General features: G+C 37.6%; 1 protein-coding gene across 1 annotated transcript in view; it reads right to left on the bottom strand.

The window, feature by feature from the left end:
• LIX1 (limb and CNS expressed 1) overlaps positions 1-15514 on the bottom strand; it is a 46461-nt gene that overhangs the window by 7312 nt on the left and 23635 nt on the right. The window contains exon 3 of the mRNA XM_032403943.1: positions 14233-14396. Coding sequence (XP_032259834.1) covers positions 14233-14396 — 164 coding nt within the window. The remainder of the gene's footprint in view (positions 1-14232; positions 14397-15514) is intronic.

Below are 15514 nucleotides of genomic sequence, written 5' to 3'. Positions count from 1 at the left end.
AATAGAGCCATTGGGCTTTTAGAGTGTAGAGAACTACACTCAGATCTGGGCAATCCTAAGAAACTTTATATAACTTTCTATCTAAATAATGGCAATTTAAGCCATCTTTCATAGAGAGAGACCTAGTAAACACTACTTAGATGAAAGAAGCTATCTATTTTAAATAAGACCAGCTAAGTAGTAGATCAAAGGCGCCACATACATTTACAACCAAATGGCACTGCTTCTGAGATCAAAGTACTGCTGGGCTGAGAGAACAGAAGAGCCTTTTCCCAGAAAGCATGAAAAAGGACTACGGAGACTTAACCAATATCAAGATTTTAAAGCAGACACATGTCTTTACTTATTGTTTCAATGTACAGAATCTTTGGTTAAAATGGGGGAGAAAGTGTACCAATTAATAAGTACATAAAATAAAATAAATTCTGAACCATCAAAAGGCTTTTCTTGCTATTGTTCTTCGCATTTCTGAAAGACAAGTACTTCAAAATGTCTGTAATGTTAACCAGCCGCTTTCTTCTAAAATTTGGAGCTACAAATCCAAGCCAGTAAAGTCTGCATATTTTTCTTTAGGGATCTTTAAATGAGATCTCTCAAACCATAAGGGCCTGCACTTGGGCAAGAAATTTAGCCAAAACCAATCTGCTTGGCAAATCTAAATCAGAGTGTGGATTCTGCTGTAAGAACAGGCACCATTAGAATTTCCATCAGTAGGAAATGCTGTAAGAAAATAAAATATGGTAAGTGACAGGACATTTTATTGATGTGTCCAAACTGGTCATCAAAGAAAAATCAGTTGGGGAGTGAATGAAGTATGATGTTATTTCAAAGCAATTTCCGGCTAGAATTAGACTTCCCAGGTTGTATGGTTTATTCTTGCTGTTTTTCAGCCAGACCCCAATCATAAACACAGATTTGTAAACCGTGCCTTATCCGCTAACCATTCTTACTTGTTAATATAGAGAGACAACTTCTGTCCTTTGCACTTTGTTAAAGTGCAGAGCTGCAATATTTAATAGTTGAGATTTTACTAAAGTCAGCTGTGTATTTCTTAGGCATATGGAGCCACATGCTTTTCAAGTGGCTGGTAGACCCCACTCAGACATTTATCTTGATGCTCAGATGCCTTTCATTTGCTGGTACGTTATAAACCACTATGATCATTTCAAAGCCTCCTGGCTCTCATCTAAAATTAAAGCAAAAAAATAAAAATAAAAATAAATAAAAAAGTGTCTGTGGCATTGCTGAGGAAAACTATTTGAAGCAGAGGTAACCAGCCCTGAGACAGCTCCCTGTGATCCCTGCTCCCGGCATTCACGCCCTTATGCAGTCCCCTCCTACACTATACCATGGTTGGTCTATGTAACCAATAGAATATGACAGAAGTTATGGTATGTCACTTTCAATATAAGGTTATAAAAGACACTGTGGCATCTGTCTTGGTAACCCTTGCTTTCTCTCTTAGATAGCTTGCTCTGGGAAAGGTCTGCCACGTTGGAAGCAGTCCTACAGAAAGACACACATGGCAGGCAGATAATGCCTTCTGCCAACAGACATCTGAGTGAGATTGAAGCTGATCCTCTGGAACCGATCAAGACTTCAGATGACTTCAGCTTCAACCGACAGCTTGACTACAACCTCCAGGAGACCCTGTGCCAGAACTACCCAGCTAAGCTGCTTCCAGATTCCTGATCCCCAGAAACAATATGAGACAATGAATGTAAGTTTTGAGGTAATTTGTTATCAGGCCCAAAATCACTAATATAAAGGCATTTCTCTTTGTTGTTATCCTTATTTTGCAGATGAGGAAACAAATCAGATCCCAATGTCATACAACTTAAAAAGTAATGAAAAAAAGGCTCTGGGTGGCTCTATCAGTTAAGACTTTGACTCTGGATTTCAGATCAGGTCATTATCTCAGGGTTGTGAGATCGAGCCCCACATTGGGCTCTGTGCTGAGCCTGGAGCCTGCTTAAGATTCTCTCTCTCTCTTCCTCTGCCCCTCACCCCTAAAAAAAAAAAGGTGACGAAAAAATAATTCATCCCCAGGTCTGCCTGACTTGAGAGCCCAAATTTTTAACTACTACACTATTCTGCTTATCACAGAAATGATCACTCACCTTGGAATAGAGAGAATATATAATTTGGCTAAAATCTCACAGCACTTCCCTAATCAATATAGTTTTTTAGCCAAAGCTCCTACTTTGATATTCTGTGGCTCATTTTGACAAAAGACTTTAAGATTATCTCCACCCATCCCTGCATGACAAACTCAACTTCATTCAGAACGAAAGGCCAAAGTGGAAGCAGCACACTGTGACAAGCAACTGTGCTTAATGAGGAAGGCAGTGTGCTGACAATTATTTTAATATCTGCTTCCCTTCTACTGTCCTTTCAATGCTTTCCTCTACCTGGACTGTAGGGAGGAGGAAAATGGAGAGAGGCGTCAGCTATGATTAGATAAGAAGATCAAACGCCCTGTAAGAAGTTTCTCATGCTGGCTCAAAGTGACCCCCTTTTAAAAAAAAAAAATTAAATTCAACTAATTAATATATAATGTATTATTTGTTTCAGAGCTACAGGTCTGTGATTCATCAGTCTTATATAACACCCAGTGCTCATTACATCACAGGCCCTCCTTAATGTCCATCACCCAGTTACCCCATTCCTCCACCCCTCCTCCCCTCCAGCAACCCATAGTTTGTTTCCTATGAGACTCTTGTCTCTTATGGTTTGTCTCCCTCTCTGGTTTTGTCTTGTTTTATTTTTTCCTCTCTTCCCCTATGGTTCTCTGTTTTGTTTCTTAAATTCCACCTATGAGTGAGATCATATAATTGTCTTTCTCTGATTGACTTATTTCACTTAGCATAATACCCTCTATTTCCATCCATGTCATTGCAAATGGCAAGATTTCATTTTTTTTTTGATGGCTGAGTAATATTCCATTGTATATATATACCACATCTTCTTTATCCCTTCATCTGTCGATGGACATCTGGGCTCTTTCCATAGTTTGGCTATTGTGGACATTGCTGCTATAAACATTGGGGCGCAGGTGCCCCTCCGGATCACTACATTTGTATCTTTGGGGTAAATACCCAGTAGTGCAATTGCTGCATCATAGGATAGCTTAATTTTCAACTTTTTGAGGAACCTCCATACTGTTTTCCAGAGTGGCTGCACCAGCTTGCATTCCCACCAACAGTGTAGGAGGGTTCTCCTGAAAGTGACCCCTTGATTAAGTATGGGGCCAAGAGAATTTGGAATTTTACCACATAAGATTGCTCAATAATTTTAGGAAGTGTTTGCTAACTCTTCAAGAGCAAAAATCATTTAAATTAAACTTTCCCAGCTCCACTGGATAAGAAATTATCCCAAGACCAGCTCATTCTTACCTTATATTTTATTTTGCATGTTAGATCACCAACAAGCCACTAGGAGCCCATAGGGTACACTATGAAGATCATTGATAAGCCTAGGCCAGGAATTTGAACCAAGAGTTCAAAAACTTTAGTGTTCATAGTAAGGTCACCTGGGGGAAATTGTTAAACAAGCACATTCCCAGGCCCCAATCTGACCTACTTAATCAGTTTCTTTAGATGGATTGCAGTGGCGGGGGGAGAGGGTGGTCTGCATTTTATCAAGCTTTCCAGGTGATTCTGAGGCAGGTGAACCCAGGACTATTTTCAGAGGAATACTGCTCTAGCTTCTGTCCCTTCTGTGTCCCATTTCTAAATGTCAGTGGCAGAACCAGGTTTTGTGGGGCCTGAAGTTTACATAATTTGGGGGACCCTGTTTAAGAAGAACAATATGAAATTTAAAAAACTGACATTGTGATTTGGAAGGAGCCTGAGCAGAAGCTTCACTGGCTTCATGGTTGAAAATGGTTAAGTCTCCCCTCTACTATATTATAACATTCTACACTTCTATACTCTGTTTACCAACACAACTAATTGCCTCACACAAACTAATTCTATGACATCAGCTAGGTGTCCTACAATTTAACATAATTCTTAAACTAGCTACCTAGAGATAGCATCACATCCCACAGATTTATGGCTCTGTCCTACAAGACTGCCCCCACTTCAGACATCAATAGCAATTCCAGGTTGTCACTTGGGTTTCTGATCAACCGGCTAAAAATGAGTAATTCCCATGACCCCCTCCTCTGGTTCTATCGTTTGCTAGAAACTTATAGAACTCAGGAAAATGGTTCACTTATGAGCTTACTGGTTTATTCTAAAGGGATAGAATTCAGGGACAGCCAGAGGAAAAGATGGATAAGGCACAAGTGTGGGAAGGGGCTCGGAGCACCATGCCCTTCCCAGGTGCACCACCCTCTCAGAACTTCAATATGTACACCAACCTAGAAGCTCTCCGAGTTCCAACACTTAGGATTTTTATGGAGGTTTCATAACATAGACATGATTGATTAAATCTTTGGCCATCAGCAATTAAGTCAATCTTTAGTCCCTCTCCTTTCCTAGGAGGTCAGATGCTAGGGCTGAAACTTTCAACCTTCTAATCATGTGATTGGTTCCCTTGGCAACCAGCCACCATCATTAGGGGCTTTTCAGAAACCACCTCATTAACATAAACTTAAGTGCGGTAGAAAGGGTTTTGTTATGAATAATAAAAGATACCTTTTTCATTCTTACCACTTAGGAAATTCTAAGGGTTTTAGGAGCTCTGTGCCAGGGACCAGGATAAAGACCAAATATATATTTCTTACTATAAGTCACAATATCACAATGGTAAATCTACCTCTGCTAACATCAAAATGTTAATTTCTCACTAGTGAAATTGCCTCTACCCAAGAATCAAGGAAAGCAGTGTTCAGGTTGAAAAAAAATGTTCTTTATGACAGTTCTGAAATTAGGCCCTTAGGAAGTATATAAGCACTGCTGACTTAAGTAAGTGAGGTCTCAATTTTCCTTTTCTGCTCAGCAGTTTTTATTTCTTCCATGATAATTTTCCAAAGTGTGACACTGTACAATGGTAAATTAATCAACCAAGATTAATTCGTGGGCCAAGTAGATTGTCTTGAAATAAAATAGTGACTTATCAACTTTTTAGGATGTACAGAAGTTCTTAAGTAAAATAAAATTTTGGTAGTCACGTATGTGTTATAAAAATAGAGATACCTACTAAGAAACTAGTTTTATTGTTAATTATTTATTAAATATTTTAAAATTATTGACAGTGTGTTACTTGTCCATAGAAACAGTTTCTAGCTAGGCTGACACAATTTATACTCTGAACAGTTACTTTCCTGGTAGCCTTCATTTGATTAATAATTTTCCCCATGTTTAGTATTAGAAAATAGGCAGGATACACGTGTTGAAACCTGTTTCTGGATGCCAAGATTCATTTAAGTAACTTTTCTCCATCTTAAAAGACTTCTAAAGATTTTTCATATTTGTATTTTAAAGACATCAAAAAAAAAGTTTGTAGATCCAAAAATGTATAAAACCAAGTTAGGCACACTTTACTCAGTCACTACCAATGGTAGCCAAGGAGTTGAAAAATAGTCTATAAGGAATGTTCTTATTTTTGAATAAGAACAACAATAAAGTAGCAAATGTGACAGATTGTACATATGAACTCAAAGCTGATGATGTTGTCCCCACTCCCCCAACCCCCGGCGGTCAAGGGCAGGTCAGTGTTATTTAGGTGGCATTCGCTCAATAGCACATTTACCCAAGGGATCTCCTGAGCTGGGACTTTGCAGGTGGCAAAACCAAATAAACTGACTCTGTGAGAAGTGAGAATTCTTGCCCACATCTTTTAGGCTGTCAAGTCTGTCATTCAAGTTGGTTGGGAACGTTTTGCTTTTGTGAGTCGGAGTTCAAGTCTCAGCAAGTGTCTTGCAGAGTTTGTGTGTATGGTCTGCTGGCTCTGGTCAGTGTCACCAACACCTCTGCTTCATCCTGATAGCAAGGCATCAGCACAAAGAATGCCGTAAGCCAGGCCTTGCAGCTAATCGTCCCCTTCTCAGTTCCTCAAGACCTTGACTGCCCTGGTCTAAGCATGAACATTTGCATGTGTTCCAATTTATCTAATTGTGGATATATTAGCATTTCCCCCCCTTCCAGATGGTGATGTGAAAAAGGGCAACCGTTGAAACTCAGTCACCCAAGTTAATATTATGTCTCTTTCTCCATAGGTCAGGCTGGCTGCAAATATGTTGGGAACAATTTGGAGCTCTGTGTGTGCTGGGAATGGGGGTCTTTGCTAGGTGTGGGGGAGGGGAGTGGTATGGGAGTCCAATTTTCAGAGAAAACTCACTAGTTCCTGTCAACTGAAAGAAACGTTTCATGCACATGGTAGGTCAGAATGTTATTTTTATAATATAAACCACCTGGCTTCCTCCTCGTTTACTTCTGCCACAAATGCTATTCTACACACATACCTAGAGCAAGGTCCCTGGTAACTAATACAAAACCATGTTGTGTTTTGCTCCTTGAGGTTTTTGCTTTTCCCTTTTTTTCTTTTCTTCTTATTCTTTTTTCAAGTTAAGGTGAAGACAAGATGAATTGATCAGGGCTCAAAGTTTTGGTTTATTTTTATAGTTGCTTTGATGTAAAAGGACTTGGCTCTGATTGCAATGAGAGGGATGGAGGAGGGGGATGGGGAAAGATGGAGTCAGCTTTTCTTCCTCACTCAGCAACTCCTGAGATAGTTAGCATCTTCCTAAAGCTCATCAGCTAGTTGTGATAGCTTCACAACTATCTTGTGAAGATAGTCCCAAGTCTTTATTTACCACGTGGATTCTCTTCCTAAGCATTCCTTTCACTGCACTCTGCTGTTCTCTTTGGAGGCCAAGCATCTCTATTCATTTTACTTGCTAAGAAAAGACACAGATTAAAGTTAGGGAATGGGACTGGGGAATAAATACAACATCTCATTAAAACAATATGCACTCCCAGTTTCATGAGCAAGTCATTAAAGTCTTGACATATGACTTTGAAATGGGAAGGGGTTATAACTAACCTTCCTATCTTTGGGTCTCATTAGTTGCAAAACAGGATGCTTTCCCGTGGAGATTTCGACCAGGAAATGCCTCCTTTAGAAGTTAAGTTACACTGCATAGTGTGTTGTGCATTTGAGTCAAGGTATACAAGTCTAGAGACAGAGAAGAGGTCATGGATGATTTCAAATAGAAATACTTGGCATTAAAACAGCTTTAGTGCAGGGCAATAGTCTCAATTTTATGGCAGGAACCAAATCTCTATTTGAGACATAGAATGTTAAGGCTAGGCCTCATTTAATAAGCAGTGAAAAGAGCCTTACGATTCTAATTAGCCAAGTCTATGAATTAATAAAAATTTCTTTTAGTCCTTCTCTCCTGGTAAAAACTTAATTTTATAAACTAGTTTATTGTGATTTAAATATACTTTTAATTCCCTGGACTTTGAGAGGAATCATTCAATGCATGGAAGTATAAAACATATGTTTTGTATCTGCTATTACAGGTGAAATGTGCTTACTGCCTCAAGTAACTAAACACAACAAAATCAAACAGTCCTATCTTTTAGACAGTACTCATCTTGGAAAAGTAATTTTTCTAGGTATCTTCATAGGCAAAGGTTTTGGTCTGAAAATTAAGAGGCATAAAAATGAAAAGGCCTTTTAGAGATAGAGCTTTGCTAGGAGCTCATCTGCTCTGAGTGTTCCTCTTACGTCTCCCAACTGTGCAGCTGTGTTTTGCAGCACAGAGCATTGGTTGAAAAAGAAAAAAAAAAAGATCAATAACAGCTTGCCTATGGTAATATTAAATGTCTCAGATCCATGGGTTGCTTGGCAATATTGGCAATATACAAACAGCCTAAATACCCAAACCGTATTTAACACCTATATTTATTTTCCATGAAGAAATTTTAACAACAAAAAATATTTACATGAAAAAGATATGATACCCAAATGAATTAGTGTCCTACACTTCAAATAAATCAAGCTATCACATCGATGTTTTATCCAGAGGATACATTTTTTATTCAATCCTAACTTATGCACATAAATAATCGCGTGGTCTAGTACTACACTCAAAGGAATTTTTGGTTTTTATTCCAAATAAGAATGAAATTCATTAATCCAAATCACTCTAGCAGATGACATGGAAGGCCACATCACTGGTTGGAAAACAAAACTTGAATCACAAACCTTTTAATAAAAATATAAAATAAGATAAAATACTCAAATAAGTTCTCCTTTTGCACTTGAAAACAAAAACAGCTGCTGAAGCAGTGAGTGGCTTTCCTTCTGAGTTCATCAAGAGGGGAGCCAGACGTTGATCTGATGGCCCTTGTGTTGCTTTTATTGTAAAAAATGGAAATTACTGCAAGTTTTCATGGTCATGATATGTGGCTAGGGAAGGATTAACTGCCTAGACGAGAATGGCATAAAGAAAGTAAGTCGAAAATGCATGAATTCCTACTGAATGCCTATAATATTAGAGGATGGTTTCTTTTATAAATGACACAATAAGAACTAATGTGTTTCAATATAATTTTCTAAAAGAAAAATAATATCAATAGATCATTTTATTTATTGTTTCGAAATTCAAAAATGCATCATATTTTCACTTCTCTTTTTCTAATACTGTAGTAACTTATGAAGACATACTTTAAACAAGATTATGACTGCTTTCTTTCCCTCTGGCTCTCTGTTTTTTGTGGGTTGTGGTGTCAAGACTAACTGAAAATTCTTTAATTAGTCTTCTTGGACACAAGCCTCCCATTTACTTCAGTGGGAGGTTTCTTTGCATAAAACCAGTGGTTTGTGTCTATCAGAGCCTTTGACTGCTTTCCTTTGATTAATCAGAAAACTAAAGCTCAGTCTGAATACCATTTTTCTAAAGAATGAATGGGCATAATCTCTTACAGCTTTCATGAAACCAGAAGGATTAATCCTTCAATCCAGTCCCATACTCCACTTCAAGTATTTTCAATTACTTGGCACCATTGGAGGTGACGTCCATGGCTCAGTAAGAAGGCTACTGCTGGCATAATGGTTTCTCCATGTCTCAGCACATGGTCTTGGCATTAATAATCCATCGTGAAATGATTTGCAATGCACAAGGGTGACATTTGATTATGTGAAAGGCATTGCAGGAATGAGCATGTAGGCTCTTACTGGCCAACTGCTGGCAAAAACATGATGAAATGTTATATGGTGAAAATAGCATTTAAGATGGTTTCTGAACAAAGAAAAGTGTAAGGACATTGCTTTAGGAGAAATTTTCTCTCCTTTTTTTACTTCCTGATTTTCCTTTCTCAAATCATATTTTGGAGGGTCAAAGGGGCTAAGAGGCCAGATTTGTCAGCCAATCACCCAAACACATTTTCAAAACATTTGATTCAGGAAATTCTGCATCTTTTAAAGCAAGGATGTTAACAATCCTCCTGAGAACTTTAAAATATAATGATTTAAACATAAGGTAAAGGAGACCCTGAAATGATTAGAGAAATCACCAAGAGGCCTCCCTGGTGAAGAGTTCAGTTTTTTCATTTTGTCTTCTATTTTTCAAAGACCACAAGGAGGATGTTGAATGTACTATCAAGGGGAAGTCCTATCATTTTGAGTAGAAATTTATGAGATGATTGGGAAATTCATAATTCTCAAGGTAGTGAAAGCAAAAACAAAAACAAGGAAATTTGAATTTCTTAAATTTATATCCTCTAGATCCATTCACTGCTCTGTCAAATATGTTACATTCTAGGAGATTATAATGAGTGCATTTATTACATATAGACAAACATAATGCACACTTGGGTGAGGGAATGGCCAAATCTTGCTTATTCTTGGTCATGGATATTGGGTAGAAGGAAAGTTACTATGCACAAATTAAATTCATAGAGAATTAGATTTTTTTTACATCAATATTTTTAAGTTAATCCACCTTTAAAACTTTAAACCACAGATATGAACATAATAATATTACCTGATTTTAATGTTCCTGACTTTTCTTTGCCAGCCCACCATCTTACAGTTAGGTAAAATATCTTATTTGATGTATTGTATATAATAGTACATACTATTTTGTACATCAATCAATAGTGATTATATACAATAATGGACAAATATAAACTCCATTGATTTTTGAGATTTGTTATTCATTCATTTAGCTATTCATTCAACAAAATTTATTGGGCACTTACTATATGCAAAGCACAGTGTTTGGAGTCATAGGTATATAAGGATATAGACCCTATCCTTGAGACATTTATGTTTTATTATAGAGACAGAACATGCACATAAGTAGCAGCTAGAAAAAGTAAAGCATGAATGAGGAACAGTTAGGATGAAGCACTGAGTGTCAGAAGAGGAATTCAGGGAGATAAAGCTGAAAGAGTAAGGAATTTAGACTTTAATAAGAAGGTAATAGGGAGCCATTGAAGATTTTTTTTTAACTTTTAATTTTGAAATAATTTTAGACTTATGGAAGAGTTTCATAGATAAATACAAAGACTTCCCAAAAAGTAGTCAATTTCATCTGTTGTTTAATATAATTGTTTATGTAGTATTCTTATATCATACACCTATAATTGCATTCCTTTTATCATGCTTAGTGTAGTATATGCTTTGCATTTTTTTCTTACTCAGAAATGCCAATGATTTTTCTTTCTTATCTTTTCAAAAAAATAGTTTGGTTTTGTTGACTGGGTTTGCCAGTTTTCGCCCTATTACATCAGGTCCTCCAAAGCTATCTTACATAAAAATTCAATCTACATTAAAATAAAATTAAAAACTAGGGCACCTGGGTGGCTCAGTTGTTGAGCGTCTGCCTTTGGCTCAGGTCATGATCCCAGGGTCCTGGGATCGAGTCCCGCATCGGGCTCCCTGCTTGGCGGGGAGCCTGCTTCTCCCTCTCCCACTCCCCCGCTTGTGCTCCTGCTCTAGCGGTCTCTCTCTCTGTCAAATAAATAAAATCTTTAAAAAAAATAAATAAATAAATTAATTAATTAAATTAAATTAAAAACTAAAAACCAAACCAGAGATCAATTATAAATCTAGTATCAAAAAAAGCACCTTCATCCATCTTTTAAGCAGAATGTTGTCCCTAAGTCCCATACAGCCATGGAGCTCTGTGATTCTTTCGTCATGATCCTGTTTGGAATACGGTGGGCCATTTCAATATGAAAATTTATGCTTTTCTTTAACTCAAGAAAATTGTTTCTGTTGGGCTGCCTGGGTGGCTCAGTTGGTTAAGCATCCAACTCTTGGTTTCGGCTCAGGTCATGATCTCCGGGTTGTGAGACTGAGCCCCACCTGGGGCTCCGAGCTCAGTGGGGAGTCTGCTTGAGATTCTCTTCCTCACTCTCCGGCCCTCCCCCGCCGACTCATGCTCTCCTTTCCCCACCCCCTTAAATAAATAAATAAATAAATAAATAAATAAATAAATAAATAAATAAAAATCTGGGGGGGGAAAAAAGAAAATTGTTCCTGTGATTTATTTCCTCCCCTCTGTTTCCTTTGTCTCTTTCTAGAACTCTTATTAATGTTTACCTCCAGGATTTATCTCCATGTCTCCTGTATTATTTTTTTTTTCCATCTCTTTGTCTTTTTGCTCTTTGTTCTAAAATATTTACTTTACTATTTATTTTTTATTTTGTCATCTCCACTAATTTGGCTGTGACCTATGTCCACTCATCTATTTGCTCTTCTTTTATTTATTTTTATTGTTCTAATTTGGCAGTCGTATTTTACATTTCTTGTTCCCTGCTTTCTCCTTTTTTCATAGCTGCTTTCAATAAATATCTTCCCCCAATTTTCTGAGGATACTCACTGGAATCCTCTCTTATGTCATCTGTGGCTTGAATTATTTATATTCTTTTGTTTGTTTGACTTGGCCTTTCTCTTTTGTTTTTGGTTTTCCTCAAATGTTTGGTGGTCTTTAGTCCATTGACATTCATGCACAAAGAGAGTCATTCAGTTGGCTGGCAAGACCTTGCTCTGTGGCTGAGTAGGTCTGTTTCCCCAGAAGGCCCCCCAAGAATGGGAAGCCTGATGGCAGCTCTATATGAGTAGGCCAGCTTCACCTTACAATGCTTGATGATGGACCTGCAGGCTCACGTGGACTAGGAAACCCCTTCCTCGGTTGCTGCCTTTCTTCCCCGTCTCCTGCCCCTCATCCTTGTCTGTCTGTGGTTATATTAAGCTCAGTGGTTTTGTTTTCGTTTTTTGGCTTTTTTAAAAAAGATTTTATTTATTTATTTATTTATTTATTTATTTATTTATTTGAGAAAGAGACAAGTCATGAGCAGGGGGAGGGGCAGAAGGAGAGAGAGAGAATCTCAAGCAGACTCCCCATTGAGTGCAGAGCTGGATGCAGGGCTTGATCTCACAATCCTGAGGTCATGACCTGAGCCAAAACCGAGTTGGCCACGCTTAACCAACTGAGCCACCCAGGAGCCTGTATTAAGCTCTGTTTTGAGGCTTCTAGACCCACTTTGAAATCACCCTCATCAGGCAATTCACTGTTGTTAGTCAGAGGTCAAACAGAGGTCCATTGTTGATCAGTGTTCAGGGTAGGAGAAAGCAAGGCCTCAGTGGCTGGCTGGGCCAGAAGTTTTGAAAATAGTTCTTTAATTAGCCTTAAAATTAGCCCCATGCTACTGCTAGAATAATCTTTCTGAAACATATTTGAATACATCAGTCTCCTGCTCAGAATCCTTCAGGGGTTCTGATTTTATATAGAATAAAACCTATTCTTCTTTGCAGAGCATAAAGACCCATTATGGTTTGATATGTGTGCCTAACCCGTCATCTCCTACCACTTCCCTGCCATAGACGTACTCAGGCTTCCCAAATTCTGAAAGTGCTGGTGGTTTTCTCTTTCTGAGGCAGGCCTTTTCACATACTGTTCCCTATGCTAGGAAGGTCATGTCCCCTATACTGACTAGCAAAGATACCCTCAACTGCATATTTCAGCTTGTGCTTGCATTCCCCATAAATCCTTTGACTTATCTGAGTCAGACATAGGTTTGTAGGTCCATTTATTAGACTATAGTCTCCCCTCACTTCATAAAGGTTTGAAATAACATGTAATAGATACACGGTAACAGGATAAAATAAATGAGTGAGGCACACTAGGTTCAAACGGAGAGTAAAGGTAGAAATATAAATAATACCAAGTATGACATTAGTCCAAAAAATTACATGACATTAAGTTTTGTAGACTTACACTACCAAGACAACATAACTGAAAATTTGCTTCTGTTATCAAATCTATGAGGGACACTTGAATGCTTGTTGAGCATATTGTCCATAAAATATAAATAAGACATTTTTGCCAGTTATTGAAAATTGAGAGATAGCTTACTGCACTAAAGAAGTACTTATAAACTGAGAAGTTTCTTCTTTATGCTTTCATTGACCCTCAAATATAACTCTATTTGATTACTCTAATTTTTTTGCACACTGATTTCCTCAAGGTATGGACTATATTCTCATTACTTGGCCCAATGCTTGATATTTCCTAGTCACTGAATGAATATATGTCATATACACTGGACAATCAGATGTTGATGGTTAATATAGGCAATGTTTTTGTGTGAGTTGGTATACAACTAGAAATGTATCATCATTACCCTTATCATAGACATAATAAAGATTTAACCAACTAAAAGAGTCTTTATAATAATTATCAAAAAAAAATAATTGGAATACCTAGTACGTGCCAGATAAATACACTGCATATATATCTCATGACTTTCAACTAACACCATGGATATTATTCCCCATCTCAAAGTCAGGGAAATCAAGAAGTTAAATAAGTGTCCCAAGGATATACAGTTATTCAGAGATAGAACTTGGGCTTAGCATGGGTGCCTGAACCCAAAACCTGTCTCAACCTTTGCTGTTGGTTCATGCTTTGGTGTATAGTAGATTGATTAGGATTTGATTCAAAATTCAAGGAAGTGGAGACTTTCTACTGATGGAAGGGCTCTGATGGAAGACTTTATAGAAGTTTCCTTGTTCTCTATGGTTTATTTCAAAATATTTTGAGGGAAGGCAGCAACTATCAGGCAAATAAAGTGATATAAAATTAATTTTCCATAAAGAAATACCAGGGGACACTCTAATATAAAAACTTCCATTTTAATGGAATGCAACATAACTTTCTTTTCACTACAACCAAGAAAGCTTATAATGTTACCATTTTATAAAAAGACTTACTCTATTTTAACCCAGTTAACTTTTACTGACCAATTTATGGTTGTTTCTTACCTGAAAGTTGCCAAAACAGCTTCCCCCTGGGAGGGTCACATAACTCACAAAGGGAGGTCCTGGAGATGGCAGCGACTCATAGACCACCACGCCTTCACTTGGGAATGCAGCTCTCTGCTGCTGCTTGCTCTCCCAAAATTCCTGTAGCATTGACACAACATTCACTGAAAAACATAAAAAAACATAATCAGTTATTAAGGATGGATGTACTCTGGCAAAAACAAAATTTTATTTGCAGGCTGGATTGTGTAACATGTTTCTAGTTTAAGCAAAACAGAGTATATATGTATATGGTGGGAGGGAGTGCTTTCAGTTGTGAGAGAAGAAAATCCTGTTTAACACAAATGTGTTTATTTCTTTATGAGTATGGTTCAAGTGGTTTGGTACCCTAATTCTAACAATATTGCAATATATTAAACTTACTTTATAAATTAATTTTTAATATCAAAAATTCAAAAATCTCACTCTTTCTTCTTTGAAAATTTGCCTCAGTAAAATTTAGAGCTATGGTTTTCCATGGCCCCTGCTCCTGTTTCTCATAGATTCTTGAACCTGCCAAGTGAAAGCCAAATTTGGAGGTAAAAATATAAACAGTGTAATTTTAATTGGGACCCACCTATTATAAGATTTAAGAAGAGAAAGGCAGAAAGAAGAAAACTCTTTCATGCTCTTCTCCATGTCAATCTAAAGGAGAATGAAAAGCAATTGTGTAATAAGCAGGAGGCTGGAAAAAGCCATAAGTGAAACTAATAACATGGAGACCTTGTTAAGGACCACGTCTGTTAGATGACTTCAGAAAACAGAGTAATGGCTACAGCCATGTGGTTTAGATTAAATGACCTATGATAGCCTGCAGAAGTTTCAGATCAAATTTGGTTGGTTTGTTTATCCTGTACTGCAAATTGAATTGTGGAAATTAACAAGGATAATAGAATTGTAGCGTCAAAAGAGACCTTTCAGGTCATGCAGGCAAAGCTCTGCCTAATGTAGGAATTCTTTACACACTATTGACAGCTGCCTATATGGTTTATACCTGAACAAATGGAAGGACCTGGTACTTGGCACACTTCGAGGCAGCCCATTTCAACTCCTAATGGTTCTACCTGTTGTGAAAAGATCCTTCTTGGGAGTAAGCTGAAATCTGCTTTCCTGTGAGGTTCATGCAAATGGTCTATTTCTCATTTCTGGGGCCTCACAGAAGTTTATACCCTTATCCACATGAGAGTCCACCGCTTGCACAAAGGCAATATAGGACATCTGTTGTTTTTGCCTGCCTGGGAAC

The sequence above is a fragment of the Phoca vitulina genome, unplaced genomic scaffold (assembly GCF_004348235.1).
Source record: "Phoca vitulina isolate PV1807 unplaced genomic scaffold, GSC_HSeal_1.0 scaffold6, whole genome shotgun sequence".
Taxonomy (NCBI): domain Eukaryota; kingdom Metazoa; phylum Chordata; class Mammalia; order Carnivora; family Phocidae; genus Phoca; species Phoca vitulina.
This window is presented reverse-complemented; position numbering and strand designations above follow the sequence as displayed.